The 27,833-nt window shown below is 41.1% G+C and overlaps 1 protein-coding gene across 2 annotated transcripts in view; it reads left to right on the top strand.

Moving 5' to 3' along the window:
• Window positions 1-1,317: 1,317 nt before the first annotated feature.
• MLLT3 (MLLT3 super elongation complex subunit) overlaps window positions 1,318-27,833 on the top strand; it is a 259,467-nt gene continuing 232,951 nt past the window's right edge. The window contains exons 1-2 of one of the 2 annotated variants that reach the window (XM_036331263.1): window positions 1,318-1,566; window positions 2,956-3,136. In XM_036331263.1, the coding sequence (XP_036187156.1) occupies window positions 1,555-1,566; window positions 2,956-3,136 (193 nt within the window). In that variant the 5' untranslated portion in view covers window positions 1,318-1,554. Of the gene's footprint in view, window positions 1,567-1,889; window positions 2,029-2,955; window positions 3,137-27,833 lie in introns of those variants that run through there. The other variant, XM_036331264.1, reaches the window with a different exon arrangement.

The following is a 27,833-nucleotide window of genomic DNA, read 5'->3' as shown; positions in this document are numbered from 1 at the left end:
AAGAAGATCAAGGCGGCAGAAAGGGAGCTAGGGAGATGCAAGGATCTTTACTTAACGAACCTAAGTTACACCCATCTTTCACTTTCAAATCAGTTGTCTAGATCTTATCCGTTTCCTTTGTAAAGGTTGTCTGCGTTGCTAAAGGAAGCTAGTCAGTATTCCTCCCCCCGCCCCACGCGTGGCGGAGCTGTTCCATCCCCGGCCGCCGAGACCAAACAACCCGAGTGGGGACGTTGCAGGCGCGCGCCTCCGGGAACACTTCCGCGACTGGTTGTCACTCCGGGAACCTAACCGGATTAAGGCGCAGAGATGGGATTACGTTGGCTGTCACCAATACGCCTAAAGAGTAGAATCCAATTGATGCACATTACAGTCAGTAGACACTTGATCTGATATTTTAAGGCTCCCAGTTGCCCCTCGCTTCCTCAGAGGACAAGCCTCCGCGTTCTGATGCAACCCGGCAGGTTGAAAGGAGGGAAAACATCCCGAAGGAAACCACTCCAAGCACCCTCCCGGAAGGTCTGCACCCGGCGCGCCCAGGTATTTCGCCTTCACCTGGGCACGGCTTTGGGATGCCTCCCCGCCGTGGACTACCGACGCGGGAGGCGTTCCCTTGGAAGGAAATAGCATTCTCCCTTCTCTCCGGTTCATTTCATCTTTATCGTTTCCGTGGCGGTGGCGGTGGCAGAGGCAGATGGGTGGGGAGCGCGGGGGCTGGCGCCTGTGAGTGGATGGGGAAGGGGGCCAGGGGATTGTTGCCGGTTATAACAGTCTCAGCGATCGCTCATTCCTGCTTATTTGTAGGATGGTATTTCTCTGGCTCAGTCCTTCAATAAGTTTGTTTGGGTGAGAGTTCTTGCCTTGTCAGCACAAAACCACAAAAAGACGTGGTGGAAAGTAAGAGAAAGCCCCTCCCTCCCTCCCTCCAGCGTGCTAACTAACGCCAAACACTTGATTTAACACCCCTTCTCCGGCTCTGGGCAGTGGCTACATTCCAGCAGTTTTAATCCGTTTTTTATTGTAGGGCGAAGGGAGTTTACACATGGGCAGGGGTGGCTCCCCAGCCGGCCTCTCCCCCCACTCCAACGCCCCCTCCCCGCCCCGACACCCTGCGCACCCCACCCCCAGCGGGAACCTGTTACTTTAAGCGGGGCGTTCCAGTGCGGCGCGGCCGGCCGCCGGGTTTCCGGAGGCGGCCGGCGATTGGCTCTTTCGAGCTCCCCCTGGCTCGCTCGCTCGGCCTCCCCGCGCGCTCCGCCCTCCCTCCGCCCCGAGAGGCTGGGAGCCCGGGTGCCAGCCGCCACGGCGCATGCTCCGGAATCTCATCCTCCGGCCCCGGAGCTGCTGCTGCCGCTGCTGCTTTTGCTTTTGGGGCTGAGTTTAATAACCCAGCGAGCGAGCGAACGCGGGGGGAAAAAGGCAGAGAATGTCCGCCATCTACCCTCTGCTCCTGGGCGCGCTCTCATTCATAGCAGCCTCTTCATGAATTACAGCTGAGGGGGGCGGGGAGGGGGGTACCTCACAACACCCCAGCAAACCTCCGAGCCCCCAGGCATGGCTAGCTCGGTAAGTACATGCAAAAATAATAATAAAAGATCCCCCCCCACCCCCCACCTTTCCTCCCTCGCCCGGTGCCGCCACCGCAGCCCAGATAGCGCCAGCGCTCAGCGGTTTCAATTAGAAAATGTTGGTACGGTTTGCAGGGAGCTGCTGCCTCTCCCTCAGCCTCGGCTCCCCTCCCTCCAACCCCCCCCCCCCCACGGCGCGCGCGCGCGCGCACACACATTCTCTCTCTCTCTCTCTCTCTCTCTCTCTCTCCCCCCCCTCCACCCCCCGCGCCTCCTCCCTCCTCGCCTCTCTTTGCAATCGCAAGAAGCGCACTCTCGCTCACACGCGCGCACTCACACACACTCACACACGGTGGAAGGAGGCGAATAATAACTCAGCCATATTTCAGCCGCCGCCGCCGCCGGGAGCCGCGGGCACAGTCCGGGGACGCGGTGAGCAGCCTCGGCGGCCGCTACGATGGTGCGTTCTCCGCGGCGCGCGTGTGTGAGCCGGAGTGTGCGGGCTGACAGCGGCGGGGCCGCACGCAACTTTGCCCCCGCGCGGGGCTGCGCGCAGCCCAGGCTCCGTGGCTGTCCGCCCGCCGCCCTGCCTTTCTGAATTTCATTTTTTTTGGGGGGGGGGGGGGGTGGGAGGTACTTTGGGGCCACTTTGGCTCTTGGAAGTGTGTTGCGGGGGCTCGGTTAGGATGGCCTCGCCGATCGCGTGGGGCTCTGCGCTGGAGGGTGCGGGGTGCCTTAAGTTATGGATGCCTCGGCGTTTTCCTGCGGGCGGGCGTGCATGTGTGTGTGACCAGGTCTCATTTTTGTTGTGCACGAACCCCAGGATAGGAGCACGGGAGTTTGTGCCCATCGGCGGAGGCTGCCTGTAGTTTCCATTCAGCCTGGCACAGCGCTCCACACGCACGCACACACACACGTACACAAAGACTTCCTCGGCGTGTGCCTGTCGCCGGGGTACTTTCAGGGAGGGGGCTCGCCCGAACCCCCTTCCGAGTCCCGGCTACCTCCCCTCCCACGCCGGGAAACCGCCCCGGCATCGTCTCCGAATAGTCTTCTGATTTGTTCCCGATGCATTTGTTGTCGTGCTTGTCGTGGCTGAGTGTGCTTTTCCCTCTTCCCCCAGACCCCGGACCCCCTTCCTAATGGGGGGTAACATTCCGTTACAATGCAGGCCGGTGTCGATGCTGGGCCCGGCTGGTGGGGTGTCTTTGGGGGTGTGGAGTCTGCGCGCCCACGCGCGTGAAACGTGGATGCAGAGGGCACCGCCGTTGCCTTTTATGTGCGTTTCCAGGAGGGAAGGGGGGAAAAAAATGTCAGGCGCAACGTGCAGGGTCGAACGGGTCGCCTTCCTGTCGTTCACGGCTGTCTCTCCTCCCGCTGCCCGCAGTGTGCCGTGCAGGTGAAGCTCGAGCTGGGGCACCGCGCCCAGGTGAGGAAAAAACCCACCGTGGAGGGCTTCACCCACGACTGGATGGTGTTCGTGCGCGGCCCGGAGCACAGTAACATCCAGCACTTTGTGGAGAAAGTCGTCTTCCACTTGCACGAAAGCTTCCCTAGGCCAAAAAGAGGTAGGGCTCGAGTACAAAAGGAGCTCGATAAAAAATGTCTTTGCCGGCGGAGGGAACAATCGCTCGACCCGGCGGTCCCCTGCCCCTCTCCCCGCCCCCCCCCCCCCCCAGTCGCGCTCGCCCGCCGAGCCTTGGGACCCGGGTGCACGGCGCCGCGCTGGCGAGGTCCGGGCTCCCGCCTGTGCAGGCGGCTTCGGCTGCGAGAAAGTCACCGAAGAGAAAGCACCGTCAGGTGTCGAGTGTTTATTCATCCTCAGCCAGCCCTCACCGGTCCTCTGGGGTTAGCCGCGGGTTCTGTGGGAAAGGTGCAATTAGTTGTTGGGTGTGGGGAGTGGGGCTGGAGGGAATAAACAGCTTGAGTTACCCTCCCCGCCCCCCCCCCCCCCAAGAAATGGGTGACTTACCTGTGTTATTGGCAGAGAACGTATGGGACGTAGTTATTGTTCCTTCTCGAGAAGTCGCCTCTCTTTGGGGTCTTCTCTGCCTTCCTCCCTGTATAGGAGGCATTGAGTGGCCAGTTGTCACAGACTTTTCCTTTTGTGGATTAGCCACCCCCAGCCTACACGGTCAAGATTTTATGTTTAGTTGGGGGGTTTTCTCATCCACAATCCCCAATGGCACTTAACTGCTCATTTGATTTTGAACAACCTTCTGAAATGAAATGTCTGCCCGATGTGATCTGCAAGGGAAGCGGGTCCCTGCAAAGGTCCAGTCTAAGTTTTCAGAGGAACGATGTTTTGTCCGGTGTTTCAGTCCCTCCCCACCTTGGTTTTTAGCCGTGGTCTCTAGTTTGCGTAATCCTGCTGAGCCCTAGGTTCCCAAACATTTTCCAGAAAGGATAAGACAGTCTTGAAGAAAAGAAACCGGGTGTTCTTTTAAAAGAAATTGAGAGAGAGTTTGAGAAATCCTGATTTCTATTCCCCACAGCCTCTGGAAAGCTACTGTCTGGTTGTTTTAGTTGGATTAGTGGAGGCAACAATGTAAATACAATAAGGTGCTTTGTTTGTGAGCAGGTTTATTTATCTAAGTGGACACAATGGTTAGTAGTTATCCTCCATTTGATCCGTAATCTTTATTGGCATCTAGAACTCCTGCAGCTTCTTAGGGTCACATCATAATAAATCCATTCTGCTTAGAGCTACGTGGAAATTATTGAACATTCAGGGGCGGAATAAAGAGAAATGCTGTGTGCCTTAGAGGTGGTAGAGGCTTGTGTTAACGCTTACTTTTGTTTCCAGAGCTCATGTACTGCGATGTAGGATGTATGTTTTGCCTTTAGTGGTCTGTTTTATAGTTCCTTTTGAAAACTTGAATAGTTGAATTTGATGGGCTCTGCTGGATGGTTGATAAATGAATCCAGCTTCTAATAGATGGGGAGGAATATGCATGATCTATAGGGAAAGACATTTAGATTTTGCTAGCATTTTCTATCAAAATAGAGCCAGGGATATTATATTCACATTTCCTCAAAACTGTGATAAGGATGAGTATTGTCAAGTTTCTGTCACTCTAAGAGATTGAGTATGATGCCTCTTGGAATCTCCCTCTCCCTTTTCCATGTGCCCATAGAGCCACTGCAGAGGAATTTAAACAAAAGAAACCATCTTCTAAGATCCCTGGTACACACTATTATGACTGTTTGGCTGCTATTCACTTCGAGGTGAAATAATACTTAACAAAAAAACAACAACCATGTTTATTGAATCAGGGAAACTAAGTCAGTTGATAGAGGATGTGTAGCTCTTAAGATAACTTTGTTTAGGTGCCTTAACCATCTACAAATTGGCATTATGCATTTAAAGATGCTCAACCTTCCCATACTTCACCACCATTCTCTGCTGCAGTGGGTGTGTGTGGTGATGTGCCCCTTTATTCCCCATACCTAATGGTTTTCTGTCCAGCTTGGGGGCATGTGAGGGTGCTGCCCACACAGCCCACACCTGGGAGTTGTTGCTAGGGGTGGTTAAGCCACTTGATGATACCATGTCTTCCCAGATGTCTCTGGTGAGATGTCAGCTTGTCCGTTGGGCCCTTCGATTTTCATTCTCAACTGTGGAGTTTCTTTACATAGTCTATAAGCCATTGTTTTAAAATGTTTATTTTTGGATTTTTATTTGTATGTGTGCTTCCCATGATGTGACAAGTCCTGGGAAAAATGCCAGCTTACATAGCCCAGGAGAGACCTTGTCATACTGTAATTACACATGATTCAGATTGCGAGGGAAGGTTTCCCTGTTCATTGGGAATAGTTGTAAATTCATTTAACACCAAACACGCCACTTAATCCTGGGACTCATTTTTTGGCCTATAATGTCTTTCAAACTGATAAGAATAGGCACAGAATAAGAATGCCAGGCATTTCTAAGTCGTCTTCTGTACCTCTTATGGTGCTATATTTGCGATATTATAGACCTATAAGTGTTAGGATCGAAAATGGGAGAAACTACAAAAATGGCTTTGTGAGAAATCTGAGTCACAAAATACTTACAGGGAATGCACATATTCTAAACCCTGAATGGCTATTAATAAGTTAAGTCACTTTCACTATATATGGTAGCAGATAAACAGAAGTGGACCTTAGCACTGAGGATGAACCCCTTAGCCAGGAAGATGGATGAGTCCTTAGTTTTATAAATCTTTGGTTTGGAAAAGTGAATTAATTTTCAGGTTGATTTCCTTTATTTCACAGTAATATTATGAGAACTTGTAGAGGAAGAAATTATAGTACCATCAGCTTGTTGCCCAATGAGAATTACATATGCCATTTCAGAATTGAGCTAATTGGATTTGATTTAATGAGGTTTTACTCTGTCCCAAAGATATATTGGAGACTTTCAATTTTAAAACTACTAACACAAAGTCGAGAGAGAGAGAGAGAGAGAGAGAGAGATATTTTGATGAAATGATGAAACCTAGAGTATCCAGAATAGGCAGGTCAGAGTATAATGCATTTTAAAAACATCTACTTGATAAAAAGACCATATCTTGTTAGTACCAAAGATTTATAATAGTCTGATATGACTAAAATGAATAGTCACATTCAAAACATTTCATTTAAAATATTAATGTTTTCATTTTCAGTATAATGTGAATTTGAATGAACTTTCTTTTCAATTACAGCCATCCTTACTATTACAATCTGTTCCACTGACATTTATGATATGAAATCTGTTGCTTATTATTTTATGTAAGCTAATTTGGCCAGTGGTATGAATTGATAGCTTTTTATTTGTAGCCTTAGTCCTTTGAGTGGGCAGATAAAGCATAATAAATCCACATTTATAACTTTCCTTTGATTTAAGTGTTTGACCCAGCTTTACTGTGTCGTTCTGATTTGTGTTCTGAAATAATTTGAATAACTTTTTATCAGGGTATCTAAAATTTGAGGGCTTACTAGTTGCAGATATTGTATGCACCTGGTGTATTTTCTCTTTTGAGGTATTTTTAAAAGGTGTAAGGAAAAATAAAGATGGAAAACTATACTGATACACTCAGTGAGTGTTATAAGATTTGTGTAGAGTTCTGTATGGAATTAAGTTGACCAGTGAAAACAGTTTTATTACTTGGCATTTTGAAGCAACGTTAAGTGTAATTTTCTAAGGCACCCGAAAACTCAGTTTCTGGAGGAACTCTCATGTGGTATTAGTGAGAATGTAAATTGGGCACAGACATGTTGGAGGGCATTTGGCAAAATCTAATAAGATTGTAAACGTTTATACCCGTTGACCCAGAATTTTACTTCTAGGAATTTCTTTTTAACAGATACGGCTTCACAACTACACAAAGGCACATCATATTTCTTGTGACTGTTTTTTTAATAGTAAGCTATAAGGGGGACCTCAACTGAGTAGGAATAAATGATGGTAATCTATACAAAAAGAGGTAAATCTCTTTGTAGGTGCAGAAAGATCTTCAAGATAAATTAAGTGAAATAAGGCTAGTTACTAAATCAGTGAGATCCATTTAAAAATGTGCTTAACCAGATAAACATATTTATGCGTGTATGTATATAAGTAAAACTCCTATCAGTAGTTTTCTCAGAGGGTGCTGAAGGCGCTGGTGGTGATGGGGGTTATTTTGGCAGTGTTTGATTTTTAGAAAAAGTTAATTCTATATATTTAAAGCACTCCAATGAGCAGTCATGATGCTTTAAGACTGAAAGTCAAAGAGTAAAGACCCAGTATAGAACATTGCCTTTTAAACAGGGATTAACATGTAGCTATCTAAAAGTGATCTTGAACTATCATGAATTGCTCAGTGGTGAGGAGTTAAGGTTAGGACTTGTATTCAAATGCTGATTTAAGAGATGTTTGGTGTGATCGTGAGCAAGTCACCTCTGTGTCTTTTTCTCAGTTGTGTCCTCATTTGTGTAAAGGGAATGATGATTGAATAGAACCAGTACCTCAGAAGTTGATTGAATATGAATCAGGTGTTCTCAGATTTATTGGTCTTCAGACCCCTTTACACTTAAAAGTTGAGGACTCCAAAGAGCTTTTTCTGTGCAAGTTTTATCTATTAATATTTACCGGATTAGATATGAGAGTGGAGATATTTTAAACAAATTCTAAAACAGAAGAAGAGGAAAAAGAGTGACATTGTTTTATTTTTTGTGTCTCTTTAATGTTTTGTTTAATAGAAGACAACTGGATCCTCTTATGTGCTTCTGTGTTCAGTCTGATGTGTTATCACACGTCATTGTAGCTTTTGGAAAACTCTGCTGTACACTCAAGAGAGAATGAGAGTGAAAAAAGGCAGCTAATGTCTTAGAGTTGTTATGAAAATAATTTTAACTTTGCCAATCCCTGGAAAAGGTCTTGGGGATCCTGGGGTCCCCAGACTACACTTGGAGAACCTCTAGTATAAAATATTCAGCATACAACCTGTCACATATAACCTGCCCTCTTAATATGTGGAAGCTGATTTTTAAAAACCATTATTGTTGCTAACAAAACATTCATTTAATGGAAAGAGAAAAGATAAATCTTTCAAGGCATTTGCCTGGGTAAATTCCAGTGTAACAATTATCTAACAATATTTTTCAGAAAAGGAAGTCCCAAACTTTGGTTTTACTGGATATATTGTATACTTAATATCCATTCTATGCAGCCTATTATATGTGTTATCTGTGTTTTGTGGAAGCCTTTTACATCTATTATTTTAGGGGACCCTCTTTAGCATGACCTTCATGCGGTAGACAGGGTAGGGGTATCATAATTTCATAATTTTACCTTAAAGATCCTTTGTTCCTTCTCTTGGTTCCTTGAAGTTTTCTTCCAGTGGCCTTCCATGGACCCACCTTAGCCCTTCCGCTCTCTTTTCTGGTCCTTTATTACAGACGACTCCTACTTAACACAGCTTTTATAGTTCTAAGATGGGGAATTTTTTTTTTTTTTTTAATCTCTTAGTGACTTAAGTTTTCAAAAGAGACCTTGGAGGGGGGAGACGTTAAATACAATTATACCAATGACAAAATTAAGCAAGGACTCAATATATTACTGAACTTTATTGGATTTTAATTTATTTGACCAGAATGTAGAATATTTTTGATCTTTGAAACATAATGCTTCACATTGATCTAATGGAAATAATATAGATTTCTATAGTTTGTTCCTTTGGTCTTTATACTTTGTTTTAGCTTATGCTTTTACTCCTGAGAGAAGAAGCTGGCATGTAGAAAGAGAAATTCTCTTGTTCAGTGATACAAAATCATACTCTCTTAAAACATTTGTTTTGTGTGCATGTGGTCAGAATCTCTTTAGTTCATTCTCTTCCTAATAACATATATTGTAATGCTTTAACCTTTTATTCTCTTATACTTTGTGGTTCTCCTTACTCTTGTTTGTAGTGCTGTATTCATTTTTGGGAGTGTAACTTGTCTGAAAAGAGTCTTTGGATAAATAATTGCCCATTGATGATAATACAGGTAGTTCACAGTGTTTTGTAAAAAGAGCTTTTGTTATAAATATCATAGAAATTGAGAAATTACATTGCACAGTTGTACAGAGCTGGGGATAAAGCACTGATGCGCAGTTAGACATTCTTACCCTTGCACAGATGGAATATCATCTTTTTAAAGCTGAATTGTATGGTATTATGTTGAATATAGATTTGTTATACATTATTTGGACATACAGATTGTTCTCATTTGAATTTGACATGAATAATGCTATGTGAACATCCTTGACACTTACTCATTTAAATCCTCACCTGAGCACATGTTTTCATTGATTGTTAGAGAGGAAGGGTGGGGGGGGGGGGAGAGAGAGAGAGAGAGAGAGAGAGAGAGAGAGAGAGAGAGAGAGAGAGAGAGAGAGAGAGAAAAAGAAACAGAAACGTTGATAGGATGCCTCCAGCATCTGCCCCAATTGGGGATCGAACCAGCAACCTTTTGGTGTACCAGACGATACTCAGATCAAATGAGTCACCTAGCCGAGGCCTTGACATTTATTCCTATGGCTTTCCAATAATTTTTTATGTTAACTTTCCAGATGGGAGGTAGGTGAGTCAAGGTATAAAAATTTTAAATTTTGATAATGTATCACCAACTTTCCTCCAAAAAGATTGTACCAGTTTATACTGCCTGTTTCCCCACGTGGTTGCCAGTACTGGGAATTCATAATTTTTTAAAAAAATATATATTTTTATTGATTTCAGAGAGGAAGGGAGAGGGAGAGAGAGATAGAATCATCTGTGATGAGAGAATCATTGATCTGCTTCCTTCTGCACACCCCACACTGGGGAAGGAGCCTGCAACCTATGCCCTGACCGGGAATCGCACTGTGACCTCCAGGTTTATAGCTCGAGGCTCAACCACTGAGCCACATTGGCCAGGCAGTTTTTTTTAAAAAAATTCTTTATTGTTGAAAGTTTTACATATGTCTCCTTTTCCCCCCATTGACCTCCCCCCACCTGCTCCTGCCCCCCAGCACATGCCCCCACCCCCCTATTGTCTGTGTCCTTTGGTCATGCTCATTTGCACGGATACAAGTCCTTTGGTTGATCTCTTACCTCCCCACCCCCCAGTTGTTTTTTAAAATCTTTGGATGAAATAATACCTCATTTTTATTTGCATTTAGTTGATTAGTAATGACAGGTATCTTATGTATGTACTAGGCATTTACCATTTTGTCATTGTGATATGCCTGCTTTGTGCCCTTTTGATAGTTCTAAAAAAAAAAAAATAGTACAGGAAAACACAAAGGAAAGAATGATAACAAACATTCAAATCCTCACTACCAAGAGTGAAAGTGTTTACATTTATCATATTTGCTTCCTTGTTCTGATTTTAGGGATTTAAAGTATTATAGATTCAGCTAAAATTTTTAGATGCTACTCAACCTTTTCTTCCAGCTCTTCAGCCGTTCTTCCATCTATTTACGCACATTTGCACATTTATATTACTGTAAGTAATAGCGTATTGTGTCTTAAAATATTCATAAAGAGTGTAATCAATAAGGTATTGCATTACCCCCCCCCCCAATCGCTCCATTGATTTTTAGAGAGAGAGGAGGGAGGGGGAGAGACAGAGAGACGGAGAGAAACATCAATGTGAGAGAGACACAGTAACTGGTTGCCTCCCTCATGCGCCTCCACTGGGACCAGGGAGCGAACCGCAGCCCAGGTATGTGCCTTTGACCAGGAATTGAACCAGAGACCCTCCAGTCTGAGGGCTGATGCTCTATCCACTGAGCCAAACTGACTAGGGCTGTTTTTGAACCTTTTGATAGACAGCCAATTCATCCCCTTTAAGTTCTCCTGCCTAGTATTGTAGGGATATGTTTATGATTGCTTTTCTGTTTCTCTATTAAGGACTATGTAGGTCATTTTCCATCTGACCATCTTTGTATGTTTTACCTTACGCAAATGAACAAGATTTTGGACATAAACCTAGAATTTGAGTTGAGGGTACGTTTTCATTTGTACTAAACATTGTTAGATTGCTCTACAAAGTAGTTGTGACAGTTTATGCCTTGCCAGGGAACGTATACTATTTCTCTACATCTTTGCCAATGTTGGATATTTTAAGATTCCTTATTTTTGATATTTAGTTGAAATATGGTATCTTTTTGTTTTCATTTACATTTCTCTGGTTTCTACTAGGTTAAGCCTTTTTTATATGTTTCTGACCATTTGGATCTCCTCTTTATTGACTTTTTGTATCTTTTGTCTTAAACAAAAGATGTTGAGATGTTAGTTTTTTTCTTATCTGTAGGATGTTAATCTTGTCCTATTTTTGTTTCTTTCTCTTGCAGCCTAATGTATGGTTGTTTTTGGTCATATACAAGTTTTTAATTGTGTCAAAATGATATGTTTTGTTTTGCTTTCCTGTTTGGTTTTGGGGTTTTGTTTAAGGTTATAATTTGTGGTCATGGTAATGTGCTTAACCAACAGGCTTTGTATGTGCAGGAGACAGGGAAAGGATTGGGGGGGGGGGGATGTAAATGAGAGGAAGAGGAGGTTCCTGCCTTAATGTGCTTGTGTCTTTTAGAGCTGGAAAGGACACTTGAGATTCTTCATCTTTGTTTGCCCTCTCATTTTACTTTCAGTCAGCAGCCTGGAAATGTGAAGTGATTTTGCATGTAGACACAATGAGTCACAAGTGTGCTGGTGCAAAGATAACTATAATAAATGGCAGTAAATGTTTACTTTTAAAATATTGAGTAATTATTCACTTATATTAGCAGGCTAATGTTCAGCAATAACTGCTTTTGTAGACATGATCTAGGATTTAATTAAGTGGTGGTAACCATGGTAGATATTGTTTAAAGGAAGAAGCTGTATAGCTACTTTCAGGCAGCATTAAATTCCTTTTATGGATTTGAGGTTTTCTTTTGAGATTAAATCATTGGGAAAACTTTTTACTGAATGGTAGGTACCCCCTAATATTTCCATCACCTTTAGCCTCCCCACCACCCCCATAGGATTGCAATTCCATGAAGGATGCAGAACATTGTTTTACCAAATAATGTTGCATAAGATCTAATTCTTTTAAGTGTGGTAAGTTTGCAGTGGTTGAGGCCTGAAGAAAGTTATTATCATTGGATTTCTAAAATGATAAGGCTAGCAGTTGGGCATGATTTAGTAGGTATGTTGTAGATAACAATTAACTTTTTGGATAGAATCAATGCACCATCATTATTTTATTAAGGATACTTATGGCTTACTTCAAAATGAATTCTGAGGTCCTTTCATTTAAGTTAATGCTCACAAGTGATTATAAAGATGATCAGTTGAATTGAATTAGAGCTATTACCCATGTTAGAAGATTGATATTTTTAGAGCTGAATAAATTTTAAAATATTTAATTTTTACCAAATGTAGAATTTTTTTGGTTTCTCTCCAGCAGAAATCATTAGTCAGTTATTTTCCCATCAGTGCCATGCCAAATGCTGTGTATAGGTATTGATTTTAAAAAAGCAAAATATACATTAATAATATTATAAAATATTAATAACTACAGCAGTGGCCTAGAGAGTAGTCAGATTTACTTGCCTCTTGATATTTCTACATATACATTTAGTCTGCATGATGCCTTTAATTTTTGCAAATAGGTTTTGTGCCCTCTTTCTTCCTCCTTCCTCTCAGAGTGGTGTTGGGAGAGTTTACTGTCAGATTATTCTAGGTATCTATTTATTTTAATAAACATTTATAACATTCTGAATGTTTAAATACAAGGTTCATTGTAGACTTCATGTCATCCATACCTTTTACCCAAAATACTACATTAATATGAATTGCTGAATAATAAAAACTTTGTTTGTACTAAAGAGAAAATTCTGTTTTATAAAATTGTTCCCTTTGATATCTTTCTGTGTTCCTATATTATAAGCAGCTGTTTTGTAGTGACTCAGTGCAAATTAGAGAGTTTAGGCTGTTGGGATTTGGTTGCTTTTAGTGGGATGGATTATTCAAAATGTTGAATGACATTTGTCTTATCAGGGTTGTTTGTTGTATGACTTCTTCTACCCGTGCACAAAAATAGTAGGAGCCGTGGAAAGCTACCTTCCTCGTCATATGGACCATCTGGCACCAGCACATGTTACATGCTTCAGTCAGTCCAGCACTCGCCTCTCCTTTTGTGTGTACCTGTGGTTTCTCCTGTTTCGCAGTAGAGGTACACATCGGATGAGATGGAACCTATGTTGTCACTGTAGATAGCACTCATACCTTTGATCAATGTAGTCTAGACATTAGAAGTTTTGGCAATAATCTGTACTAATAAAAGGGTAATATGCTAATTAGACCGGGAGACCTTCCAGGAGACCTTCTGAACAAAGCCATGGTGGTGGGGCCAAGGCAGAGGCGGTTAGGGGCAATGAGGCCAGGAGGGGAGGGCAATTGGGGGTGATCAGGCTGGTAGGGGAGCAGTTGGAGGTGAGCAGGCCTGCAGGGGGTGGGCAGTTGGGAGCAATCAGGTCGGCAAAGGGGGGCAGTTGGGGCAAGAAGGCTGGAGGGGGGGGGCAGTTAAGGGCAAGCAGGCCGGCAGGCAGAGTGGTTAGGGGCAATCAAGCAGGCAGGTGAGCGGTTAGGAGCCAGTGGTCCTGGATTTCGAGAGGGATGTCCCACTGCTGGTTTAGGCCCAATCCCGCGAGGGGTCCCAGATTGGAGAGGGTGCAGGCCAGGCTGAGGGCCCCCCGCCCCCGTGCACGAGTATAACATAAAGATCACTAATATAACCTAAAGGTAGATATTGCAAGTCAGAAAAAGAGTGTTAGAATTCAGACTTTAGCTTCCACTCTCCAAAGTGGTAAATTATTACTCACTGTTCTAAAACTAATTTCTTCTGTACCTCTAATAATTGACTTTGTGCAAACAGAACCACCACTTGAATTTAGCAGGAAACATTGTGTTGGCCGAGAATGTGTTCTAGCTTATGTTATAGATGAAATGAATTGTTCTCCCTTATTCATTCTTCCTTTCCTACTTTGGATGCTTTTTAAAAAGCCACACACAAATTTGAGAGACTTGGCCAGGTCTATCTTTTTTTTTTACTACTTAATCCATGAAATAAAACTAGCCTTTTAGCTTTAAAAATAGGAGTCAGATGTATTCCAGTAACTGCTAGGAACAGTATTTAGCAATGCAGCAGTAAAGGCCCAGGCCTGGGAGGTAGAAGGAATGTGTTTGGACTAAATAAACTCTGTGCGCTTTTCTAGCTCTGAAATATAATTTTTCTTTAGTTTTTAAAAAAGGATAAATTCTGAGTGTGTCACTGATGTAGTGTTTTTATAATGATGCAACAACAAGCATTTATTGGCTGTCATCTGTATATTGGTTAGTTGTCATGCTAGACAATACGTGTGTGCTGCTATATTTAATTTCTCACTTTTCATAAGCGTAGTTTGAATAATGATTTTTTAAAACATAAAATGTTGATATGAACTTTCGTATATTGGAATTTAACTGTTTTTAATGGTGAGTGAACAGTGAAATGGGTAAAAGACTTCTGTAATAGGGAAGCAGAAGATAACTTGGGTATTTCACGTATTAGGTGATGGAGTTTTGGTTATGAAACATTACTTTCTGATTATACTGGTGCCATTTACACCAACCACCAGCTACTTGTAGGCTGGAACATTCCAAGAACTCGAGACACCCTGTGTTTATTTGAAACTACTTCTTTTAAGTATGGTTCTTGACCAGGTTGTTAGATCATTGAGTTTTTCATGGAAGTTGACCGATTTACTTATTTATTTATTTATTTTTTGTATTTCATATAATATAGCCCAGACCTTGAAATTGTGTCACTCAATTTGCTTTTATGAAATATCATGTTTCAGATAACTACTTACGTTTTATTGAAGTTGTCTTGAAAAGCAAGTACCCTTCTACTCTTTACTTGCAACAGCCTGCATAACTTTTAGGTCAAAGAAAAAGAATTCTAGTTATTATTTTAGCTTGTCTAATGACTCACTAGAGCCATGGATTTAATTTATATAAAAATATATAAATGCAGACATTTTAAAGAAAGCAGCAAATAAATGAGAATGTTCTGATGTTTTAAAGGCTACACAGTAGCTTATAGTTAATGCTACTTGAAATAGTGTCTTACAGTGGAGATCCTTTTTTGGGCTTATCATTATTGATTTTAGTACTTAATTCACTCCATTTTCATCATATCAGAATTATTCATTTTTATCCACATTTTGAGACTTGTGTTAGATAAAAATACATAAATGAAAAGATGAGAAGAAAATACTATAGTAAAATGCCAAGGGAAATTATCTCTGGGAGGTGGGCTATCAGAAAATTCCTTTATCAGTAAAATTTGTTGTATTTTTCAAGTTTTCTTGCATGACACATCTTCTGTGAAAGTACGACTAGATATTTAAATATACAAATGAACATGTTTAAAATAAGCTTTCTTTTCTTATTCCTTTGTTTGGTTTTAAGCTATATCATTTGGAACATATACCGGAATGTCTTCCCCAAAGAACATTTTTATATTTTTTTATTTAAAGTTTTAACCACCTTTTCATTTTGAGTTTTTAAAAATATTAATATGAATATATGCGCAATGTTTCATAAGTTGATTATAAGCTTTATGTAAGTCATGTCTTTAAATTTCTTGATAATTATTATTGTTGTATGACAGTTGTAACATTAACCAGATTAACGTGATTTATAAGTTCATATTCATATAAGATATTCGTTGTAACAGAAACACAACCATCCTATCTAATAAAAGAGAAACATGGTAATTGGCATATGACCACTATCCTTCCCATTGGCTAATCAGCGAGATATGCAAATTAACTGCCAGCCAAGATGGCGGCCGGCAGCCAGGCAGCTTGAAACTAACATGAGGCTTGCTTGCTTCAGTCACGGAGGACTCCAATGTTCCCTGCCTGCCTTGCCGGCCTCTGAGCTTGCAGTTTAAGAAACATTGTAACAAATATAGAAGCTAAACAAAACCCCAGAAACCTGCTTTCAGCAAGCTGGGATCTCAGAGCTGGAGTTACACATTGTTTCGATTATAGAACCAAAACAAACCAGATACCTGCTTTCAGGAGTGGAGGCCTAAGAGCTGGAGCCTCAGAGCTAAAGCTGGCCCAGAATAAAAAAAAAAAAAAAGAAAAAAAGGAGCAGTTGGGAGCTTCCGTCACCCGCCAGCCTGAAAACAGCCCTCAGCCCCTCACCCAGAATGGCCAGGCACCCCAGTGGGGACCCCCACCCTGAAGGGTGTGTGACCAGCTGCAAACAGCCATCATCCCCTCACCCAGGCTGACCAGGCACCCCAGTGGGGACCCCCACCCTGATCCAGGACACCCTTCAGGGCAAACTAGCCAGCCCTACCCATGCACCAGGCCTCTATCCTATATAGTAAAAGGGTAATATGCCTCCCAGCACCGGGATCAGCGTGACAGGGGGGAGCTCCCCAACCCCCTGATCGCCCTGTGGCTCTGTGTGTGACAGGGTGCGTCGCCCCAACCCCTTGATTGGCCCTGCTCTGCGTGTGACAGGGTGCGGCGCCCCAACCCCCCCCACCCCCCACGGGCCCTGTTCTGTGTGTGACAGGGTAGAGCCATAACCTCCCCATCGGCCCTGCCCTGAGTGTGAGAGTGGCGGCGCCCCAACCCCCTGATCGGGCCTGCTCTGTGGGTGATAGAGGGCGGCGCCCCCCCCCCCCTCCCACGGGCCCTGCTCTGTGATGGGGTAGAGCCATAACCTCCCCATCTGCCCTGCCCTGAGTGTGACAGTGGTGGTGCCCCACCCCCTGATCTGCCCTGCTCTGTGTGTGACAGGGGGCAGTGCCCCAACTCCCCTATCGGCCCTACTCTGTGAGTGACAGGGGGAGCTCCCCAACCCCCTGATGAGCCCTGCTCTGTGCGTGACAGGGTACGGAGCCCCAACTCCCCTGACGGGCCCTGCTCTGTGCGTGACAGGGGGCAGTGCCCCAACTCCCATATTGGCCCTACTCTGTGAGTGACAGGGGGAGCTCCCCAACCCCCTGATGAGCCCTGCTCTGTGCGTGACACGGTACAGAGCCCCAACCCCCTGATTGGCCCTGCTCTTTGCGTGACGGGGGGACTCCCCAACCCCCTGATGGGCCCTGCTCTGTGTGTGACAGGGGGCAGCGCCCCAACCCCCTGATCCACCCTGCTCTGTGCGTGACGGGGTGGCGCTGCAACCTCCCCATCGACCCTGCCTTGAGTGTGACAGGGGGCGGCGCCCCAACTCCCCAATCAGCACTGCTCTGAGCCCAACCAGGGGCTGCACCTAGGAATTGGGCCTGCCCTCTGCCACCCGGGAGCAGGCCTAAGGCAGCAGGGTGTTATCTCCCGAGGGGTCCCAGACTGCGAGAGGGCACAGACCAGGCTGAGGGACCCCCCCTTTCCCCCCGAGTTCACAAATTTTTGTGCACCGGGCCTCTAGTATTTAATATTTCAGTGCAGTATAAAGTTTTGGAGCACTTAGGAATGTTTGAAAAAGTTTTGATTTTTTTTTCTGTAGAACTTTGATAAGTACAACTTTGTTAAAATGTTTATCTTGATGTGTAGTGTTATAAAAATTTTCAGAGGGTAAATCTGACTTTAAAAATAGACTACAAATAAAAGGATGCTCATCATGTTTAGTATATGATGATGGAGTTAGGGATCTGTAATTGGAAAAGAAGACCTATTTCTAGTTTGTGTCTTTGTATATATTTGAGAAGTTAAACATTGAGAAGTAAATTATGAGAAGGAAAAATTACTTAAAACTATTACCAAAACCAAGGCAAAAATAATTATGTCTAGGGCAGGGAGAGGAATGGTCCTTCTTGGATGGGGAATTGATGCATAATTGCACAAACAATATTTTAGTACTGAAACAGTTTTAATACTATTAGCATACTATCATGCAGATAGATTGATATGAATATTCCTTAAACACAACTAAAAGTAATGATTTCTGCAAAATGAGGGGTGTAATTTTAGTTATTTTAAAAGGTGTAATCTGAAATTTATTATCTAAACTTTATATGATTTAGTCCATGATATTTCAATCTGTGGGAAACATCTTTACCTTTTTAATATTTTAAAAATATAGCCATCAAAAGTATACTTGCTAAAATACATAGCAAAACTGTATGCGAAATAAAAATAAGTCTGTATTAGATGCATTTATAAAATTCATAAATTACAGTTAGCCAGATTAACTCCACTTTAGAATAAAAATGATAAAAATTGATCTTTGTGATCTGAGCATTTCTTTATCAACTACGTCAATAAAATTGCCACTTTAAGTTCTGTTTGCTAACATTTGGGATAACATTGTTTTCCATGAGCTTAATTTAGTTCTAATATGTTTTTAACTTTTTCTATTCCTTTTGAGCGAATTCTAAGTGGGGTTCATAGTAGCCTGATTCCTTTCTTTAGGATTAAGGTATGTATGGGAATGAGGTAAATAAACTGGCACCATGACTACAGGTCACAATGCTTGCTTGTTTGCTTGCTGTTTTTCTTATTAAATTAATTTATGTAGATGTCTTAACTGCAATTAGAGAAAATAAAGTAATTGCTTTGAAACCCATTCTAAGAAAAATACTTGAGGGGCCAAATGAAGAGTTGAGATTTTGAGTAATATGGACACTTGGTTTGAATATTGCAGGTTGTTAGAGATTCCACCTTTGGTATTATAAAGTAAATAAATATACTCATAGAATTCTACTCTAGGACAGACAGAGCTAAAGTAGCCCAAGATAATGTGTAAATGGCCCTTATTTAGAGTTATGGAGTGGGAGCATATTTTGCAGTGAAAGGGGAACTAAGGGACAAGGTGTTCTCTACTTGTAGTCTTGTAAAGACCTCAGAGTTTTCTTTATGTTATTGTAGAAAGACATTATTTTTGCTTTGGCGTGCTTAAAACTAAAGGGCAAATGATCCAAAAGAATAATCTTGAAATTCAATAGCAAGAAAACTACTTGACATTGTGGGCTGGAGGCCAGCAAACGTGTTGCTTTCATTGAATGCGTGGGAAATGGGGCAGGCCTGGAATTTAAAGAGACAGGGTGCATGCAGTCCCCTGGAAAAGAAAAGCCCTCCTGTATGATGTGCTTACTTGGAGGAGGAAAAATAGACTTCACGTTTTCTCTAAAGGACCTTTATTGGATCAACTATTTCAGACACTGAGTGAGTTTTTCCTAACTCCACCTCCCATCTCTCTAAGCCATCTTCTCTTGTCTGAAATTGGTGCTGAGTAAAATTGTTTATAACAGAGGAGAAGCAGCTTTTCAAATAAAAGTACTTTGTAGCCTGTTTAAATGGAGTATAATGTAATTCTCTCTGAAATCGAGCACTTACTACTTTGTTTATGTAGCTGTTTAAAAAGGGGGGTGTGATGAGGAGCTGGGGGTACTATAGGAACCTCTGCTTTAGAAATTACTGTTTTTTCTGTCTGAGTTTTCCTTCCCCACTCCTCATGAATCCCCCTCCCCCCCTCCCCCACCTCCCACAATCCCTCAATAAAATAGTATTTAAAAGACTTGAATAACCAGTCTTATGTACCAGCTTCTTGCTTGAGGCAGTAATGTTGTACTATTTTCAATGGGTGGTCTTGAATCTCCATGGGAGATTTTACAGGCAGTGGGCTCCAAGACCCACCAAGCATTATGTTGAACATAACCAGTTAAATTCCTGAGCCATAGAGAATATACACAGATAGTTTTCCATTCTTGAAATCCCATCCTCAATTACTTGTAAACCAATTTATTTAATCTGAAGAATTTATGGTTTAAATCCCTACAAGGAGCACATATTAACCCACTATTTGAGGTTTACTTTTTAAAACAAGTAAGCCATTCATATATATGTCAGTTCAGGAATACTTATTTGCAATGCATTTTAATTCATAGGTGCTTTTTTGTTTCTTTTAATTTTTCTCCTTTAGAAATCAACACCTAGTTGTCATTTTGAAATGTTAAATAGCCATATTTCTTCTTGTTGAGATAGTGTAAAATATAGGATCTGTTATAATAAAAAAGTATGTCAGATAAGCTTATAATTAGTATCTCTTACCTGTGGCATGTAGCATAAATGTATGTTGGCTTGAAATTTACCAAAATTGTGTAAGTAATTTTGTGGAAGTAAACAGGATTGGAATTATAAATTAAGTACTGGATTAAGAATGCCCTTTGTTAAAAAAAAAAAAGTGTTCTTTAGGCAAACTTACTTGAATAAAACATTGTATTTACTTCCTCATTGTAAATATTGAAATGGGGAACATTGCAGTCATGACGATTTCTACATAATTTATAATTATTAGAGTATGAACCTGTTGTTATTAACCAGAGTAAAAACGTAGCTTTGTTGGGTCGCTGATTTGATTACTTTGTTTCTCTTACATTCTTCAGAAAAACAATTTTTTTCTGAAGAATGTTAGACTTCTGTTTAAAATAAATATTTGTAAGTTCTGATTAGTTAGATGCCTGGAATACCTGGTTTTCATAAGCTCTAGGTAAAGAAGAATTTAGGAGCAGATATCTTAGAAAGGTTAGTAATAACTGGATGATCATATATAATGAGAGAGCTTTTTGTTTATTTTAAACAATGTAAGTAGTTTTAGGTGGAAAATTGTAATCCATGAGGAACTGAATTTGTTTCTTGTGTAAAAATTATTACAGTTGTTTTAGGTAGTATGAAATCTGCAGTTTTCTTCACTGATGGAATCAAAGATCTGCCGCTCAGGTTTACAGCAATGACTAAATGTTTGTCTTTTCTTTTTTTGCTCTTTTAGCTAGTCCTTGAGCACTTTTTATAAGTGGGTTTAAAGAAGTGATAGCCATCTGAAGTTTATCTTATGTAGCCAGTATTTTAACGTTATTAAGGCTGTCTACGCACAAAAAAGAAACAGCTCTTAGGGATATACATGTGCATCAAAGTTAAAGGTTGGTAAAAATTAGCTTGTCAAGTAAACTTACTGACTGAGGAATAATTTTGTTTTCATTTTCCATTCTCTTGGCTGAAAATGAAATAGAAACGATCTGGTTACTAAAGACCAAGCACTGTGTTGGATCACTTCCTTGAGCTTTTGCTATGATCGTTAAAGGCAAAGTTAGACAGCTGCTGTAGATTTTGCCAGTACTCTCACAAAAAAAGTTGTTTAACCCTATTAGTTTCAGACACTATCATTTCTCCTTTGCAGATATGCTTGCTGTGTTAGATATGGATCTCTATGATTTGAACTTCTGATTTACAGGCAGGTAGTGTAGCAGAAAACGAGTAATTTTAGCACTCTCCTACAATACCATTTTCTGTCTTAGACTATGACACATTTCAACCTTTTTGCTTATACATAGACAGATTTTAAAACTTGAACTCTATAAAGTTAGACTTTGCTTTTTGCACCTAAGGACCTTCAGGGGGAATTGTGAAAATTGTGAAAAAAGTGTGAAAATTGAGTTTGATTTATAATCCACAGTAATTGAATATTTAAATGTCCTTCTGGGGGGCTTGAAGTTCAGAGGAAATGCTAAGTCTTTGACTTTAAATTCGCGTTTTTGGCTAAGGGTAGAAATAGAACAATGCCATCGACCCCCGAAATTGATGTTATAATGTTAAAAATCCAGTGATGTCGGTTTCCTTTTGTGTAATGTGTCTGAGTTATTGCTATAGGCTTACAGGGCAGGGGAAAGCTTTATTGTGAAAGGTTATGTGGGCAAGATCCTGAAACCTGCCGCTATGTGATGAAATCAGTGTGTTTGTCCGGAGGCTTCAGCCCTCCCATCCGAATTCAGAGTCTCAAATGTGGGATTCCTCCTCTGTTTGAAAATAATCTTACAAAATTTCAGGGCTGCCTTTGCCCACTCACAGGACAACTATTGAGGCGAATCACCAGGGTTCAGATTTTCACGCAATCAAGACTGAAGATACATTTCAGTATTTTAAATGGAAAGTTTGCAGGCATTTTACATAAAATTTTATTGGGCTTTTCATTAATCCAAAATAACTGGCCTATAAGTACTTTATCAGTGAAAACTGCCCAGCGTGTAAAACGAGGAGTAGGAGAGCACAAAGGCTTCCTGCAAATTAAGGGCACAGTGCGCACTAACAGACTTTCCAGCCATCTCCAGCTGGGAGATTATTACAGTTTTTGCAAACCCTTTTCTCTCAAAACCAAATCAAGAATGGTAGAGTCCCGATAAAAAGAAGTGTAGAAAAGCCTAACTAATCCTTAGATGAGTTACTTCAAACGTGCCAAAATAGAATAAAATCAGTTAATAGCACGGATTAAAGGTTACTTTTAATGCATTTTATCACTCACGTTGAGAATTTTTGTTGCATGTTAATGCCTTTGGCCTTGGTAAAAAAAAAAAAAAATCCAGAGAAGAAATATAATTAAATTGGAGAGATTACGTAATCACAATGTTATGAGGAAATTTGGTACCAATGTTAGGTGCCAGATTTGACCTAAGAGATAAAAGCTGTGTACTGGAGATCAGAGCTGTAAACAGGTGGCTCCAATTTTGAGTGGTAAGTTTTCGGGTTATAATGAGAGGATTCATCTATGGACTTCTAAGAGTTGATTTATTGTATAGATTAAAAAAAAAAACGTGGCTCTGTGTCTTTGGATAAATATGTACAAGTGGTTCCTTGGATACGATCATAGAAGAGTGCTTAAATCAGATCTGGGTTAATGTTTTGAAAGTGAAGTAAGAAAAAGAGAAATGAGGCAGGTTTTGGGTTCAAAGGTAGTCTTTACCTTTTATGCATAGTATCTGAAATGATCTTTTTATGTATAGAGGGAGACTAACATCTGTACTTTTAATTCGGAATCACATGTTTGCCAGCTACTTACTTCGTGAAATACTTTTTCCATGTAACTGGCATAGTATGACAGAGCTGCCAAAGTATTAGGTTAAGGAAAAACTGATTTACCATGATACCACTGGTAGGAAGAATTAAAAAAATAAAATCACAATTTTCTCTTTTTTTAGGTTCAGATACATAGATACAGGTATAGGAGCAAGTGTATCTGTGTGTGGATCAACTTTAATAAAATTTTATTATAAGAACCTGGGCGACGGGAGGTTTTATAGTCATGTCACATTTGCCATTCCTTTTAAGATGCCAAATCGTAAGTTTCTGTAATGGGACTTAGCGTTTATTTCCTTGTAATAGATCTATTGCTCTTCCTCTAGCTTAATAGGAAATAGCCTGACTGGGACTGCAGGCACATGTGTGTGCTGTACATATTAGGTATTTGTGTATATGCCATCCCACAGATGATATAGAGATTTTTCATATGCCATGTGAAAATAAAGTCCTGTTAATTTATAGTCAAAACATACAATCGCCCATACATAAATTTCCTCTGTTTGATAGTGTAACCAAATTTAACCTTATACAAAGCTTCTAGCCTGAATGAATTTTGCAACATTGAGCCAGTACTGTGCTGTATAGTTATTTATGTGCTCAAGAAGCTGAACTTTCGTTCCATCCCAGTAAGTTCCCATGGGATAAGTTATTCTAGTAAATCAGACAATTTCTCTGGAAGCAACATAATTCTTAATTTTTGGAGGCTTAAAAATGGGGAAACTAGCCATATGCATGAGAGGGAAGAAATTCTAGTTGGCCAGCACCACTAAAAAACAGTTTGACCACTGGGACATCTTACATTCTCTTGGGGTGGTGGGGAGAGACGCTACTGCAAGGCTGCGGAACTGTCTTGCTTCTGTAGTTCTGTCTTTGTGTGTTTATAGGAGTGGGAGCATTCTATCTTCTGCGTCTCTGGTGCGGTTGTTTTTCAGCAGCGCCCCAAGAAGAGTCCTGGAGGCTAGCTTTGAAGCCTTGTGGACAAGCTGGATATCAAAGAGCCAGAGGAATCCTCCGGGCAGTGATTGTTTTATGGCTGGCCAGAAATCAGACCTATTTGTATAGGTAGCACACAGAATAGCTGTGATTTGACAACTTGGTGCCATTTATACGTACCATAAAAAAGGAGAAAAGAAAAAGTTAAAGGGGTATTTTGGAAACAGGAACTAAGCTGTAAATGCAAATTGCTTTACCATTTTCTCAAAGGAACAAAAAGGGAAAGGATTTAGGAAGTTTTTATTGAGGCTACGTTATGGAGGATCTGTCTGCTTTCAGGACATTTCATGCTTTCCTCACACTGAAACTGCATTTCTTTCTGCTTGCACTTTTTTTCCGATTCCCATCTGATTAAAATTATTTTTTTTGTGGAGCAGAAGAAACTCTCCGGAGGAGGGACAGTAAAAATCACGAGAGTTTCCAATGCTCTCTTAATAGACCTTTAAAATTTCATCTTACTATTGTTACTCAGCTTGGGAGAAGAACCATCTGCTGTTGCTATAGCAGGCATTTTTTCTTTCCAAATAAAAGTTAAATTTTCAACAAGCAGCCACAGGTCGTTTACTGTGGCAGTGCCTGATTTGCCAGGTAAATTTTCATGGCTCCTAGGAAACTCAAAGAAGGGATTTTTTCATGACTGTTCCTAATCTGTCAGCTAGAGAGGTCTTTCTGAATACAACGTCCTCTCCCCAAGCTCAAGGTGAGCGGTGTATCATGGTTTGTCTGTACATTCAATGAGCAGCCCAAAGTGAAGTTTGACTGTTTCCAGAATGTCATTCAGACCTTCTGAGGTTGTCAAATGCTTCATTGTTTTGCCTTGAAACCCCCAGCCCCAGAGCAGTCTGAGTCTGGGGCAGCAGAGCAGGGAAAAAGTAAACATGTCTATGATTGACTACATTTTTTTTGTTCAAGAAACCCTAGAAATGCCTGAGGGACCTCAGGGGCTTCTTCACAATTTGAAACCATTTTACCATTGAAGGCACCTCAGTGCTGTCAAATAGAGACTATATTACTTTGCTTTGGCTTTTAATGCTTTTTTTTTTTTATTTCATTGGATTCTGATCTTCCAATAATTTGAGTGGTCTTTGCCAAGTGTACCTTATTTTCTGGGGGGTAGGGGCGGTACTATTGCTTGGCTGAAGAGAGCTCACTGAGAGTAGGAGAAAAGAAGTGGAAACTGGTGGAGATAAAGACAGCCATTTTTGCCTTTCTGTGAATAAAGACTTAAGAGTTTAATGCGGTGTGTGAAGGGTGGGAAGTGTGTGAATAAAGATTTGAAAATGGGACTTTAAAACCTAATTGGATTTCAAGATGGATTTCCCCCGTAGAGAACGAGGTGAAACCACTCTGTGGAGAGGAAACCTGGGTTGCGGTGACTGACTTAGCACAAGTGTGAAAGCGCACATGGGCCCAGTTACAGTTGCGGACCAGCTTTGTGGGTTGAGCGTATACAGCAGGATTCGGGCTGGGAAATGAAGGGTTGTATTTCTAAAATAGTGATCATGGATTCAGCCAACATTGAGCCCTCCTGTGTGCCCGGAACTGCTCTAAGCCTCGAGCATAATACCATGGATAGGAGTGGCTCCTGTCTTCCAGGAGTGGTTAGTCTGGCATCATGCATGTAAAAAAAAAAAGAAAGAAAAATCACAATGCAAGGAGATGAGTGCTTTGACGAAGCTACGAAAAGCAAAGCTGTGGAAACAAAGTTCTGATTAGTTCTGCCCAGGTATCAGAATTTGAACTAAATTTTTTTTAATTGCTCCCATTAAATGGCAGACATATTTCAGAGCAAATTACTTAAGAAATACAATTGATGTGCCCTGGCTGGTGTGGCTCAGTTGGTTGAGCATCATCCCATGCACCAAAAGGTTGCAGGCTCAATTCCCAGTCAGGGCACCTGCCCATGTTTTGACCTCGATTCCCAGTAGGAGAGGGTGGGGGGAGTGCAGGAGGTAGCAGATTGATATTTCCTTCTCACATCGATGTTTCTCTCTCTCCCTTCCTCTCTCTCTAAAGTCAATAAAACATTAAAAAACCATGATTATTAAAAAGAAATGTAATTGTTGTAAGAATGTTTTGTGGGAACATAAAAGGGGAAGCTGATATTGAAGATGAGCACAGTTATGTTTCCATTTATGTAGCAGATGTTAAAACCTGAATCTCTTTTCATGTTTTCTACCATTTTTGGTTTATACAGCATTTTATATTGTTTTGCTTTATTTATTTATTTTGGAACAATACAATGAAATTCGTCTTTAGCTCAAGCTATTGTGAAGCCAAAAATAGATCTGGGCTGAGATTGGACTTTGTGAACAAATTGTGGTTTGTAGGTTATGGCTGTTATTGTTCTAACCAATAAGTGCGATTTAAAAATTATTTAGAAGTAAATCAAATGTTGCGGAGACAAAAGTGGACCTGCTTGATTTTTAAATGGTGCTTTAGAACAATACGCTGATGTCTAAGTTTAAAGGGCTGTTTGGAATGAAATTGTTTCTGTTAAAAAATATTAGTATGCTTTTATGGAATAGGATTGCAGACTACAGTCCTTCAGGAAACTTACCTGTTGTAATCCATCTCCCCCCCCCCCCCCCCCCGCCCCACACTCCTCATTTCTCTTCTCTGAACATTCAGAAGCATGAAATAGATTTCAGAGAAAGAAGATTCAAAGATGGTGATAACAAGATTAGAACTCTGCTATCCCATTGGTCAGGTTCAGTGCTGGAGCGTTGCTCTGCTGCAGTCCCCATGGTTAGAAGTATGGAAGAGTCTGGTAACAAACATTAAAATTGTAAGGAGGACTGAAACTCATTTTCATGGCTCAAAAATAGATGATTTTCTGAGGATCTTAATTAAAGAGTGTACGAAGGCAGATTTGTTGCCAAAGAAAGCTTATTCAAATTTAAAAATCTGATATATCTATATACAGATCACTTGAGGGGCAAGTAGGATCTATTTTGGCTCTAAGACCACTTGTTTCTTATTATAGGATTTAAATAAAAATCACTGTATCACTCACAGTTTTGCACATAGGAGGTGTTGAATAAATATTTTATGGTAAGATGCCTTTGCAAAGCACCTGATATATAACATTTCTTTAGTAGTAATAACTGGTATTTAACACCAGCTATATGCCAGGCTGAGTACTGTGCAGTAATTGCCTAATGGTCCCTATGAATGGGAGTACTATCAATACTACCCTCATAGTGTACAAGTTCATCAAATTTGCAGGGTACAAGATCAATATACAAAAATCAATAGTATTCTATACACTTGCAATAAACAATCCAAGAATGAAATTAAGAAAACAATTCCATTTATAGTAGCATCAAAAGGATAAAATACATAAGAATGAATTTAACAAAGGAAGTGTAAAACTTATGCTCTGAAACTACAAAACATTATTGAAAGAAATTAACATCTAAACAGATGGAAAAGTAGCCCCTGTTCATCCCATGGTGTCTGTAGAAATTGACAAACTGACTTAAAATTCATGTGGAATTGCAAGGGATCCAGGATAGCCAAAACAATTTTGAAAAAGAATAAAGTTGGCAGACTCATGCTTCCCAATTTCAAAACTTAATACAAAGCAACATTAATGAAGACAGTAAGGTACTGATATGAGAATAGACATGTAAATCACTAGAATAGAATTGAGAATTCAGCAATAATCCTGTACATCTCTGATTAACAAGAATGCCAAGACCATTCAGCAGAGAAAGAATAGTTATTTTAATCAGTGGTGCTCAGAGAACTGGATGCCCACATAAAAAAAGAATGAAGTTGGACCCTTATCTCACAGCATATACAAAATGTAACACAAAATGGATCAAAGACCTAAGTTATAAGAGCTATAACTAGAAAACTCTTACAAGAAAGCATAGGGATTAATTCTCATGACCTTGGATTTG

This window comes from Myotis myotis, unplaced genomic scaffold, assembly GCF_014108235.1.
Source record: "Myotis myotis isolate mMyoMyo1 unplaced genomic scaffold, mMyoMyo1.p scaffold_m19_p_12, whole genome shotgun sequence".
NCBI classification, from domain to species: Eukaryota; Metazoa; Chordata; class Mammalia; order Chiroptera; family Vespertilionidae; genus Myotis; species Myotis myotis.
The sequence above is the reverse complement of the archived record's forward strand: the minus strand, read 5'-3'. Positions and strand labels throughout refer to the sequence as shown.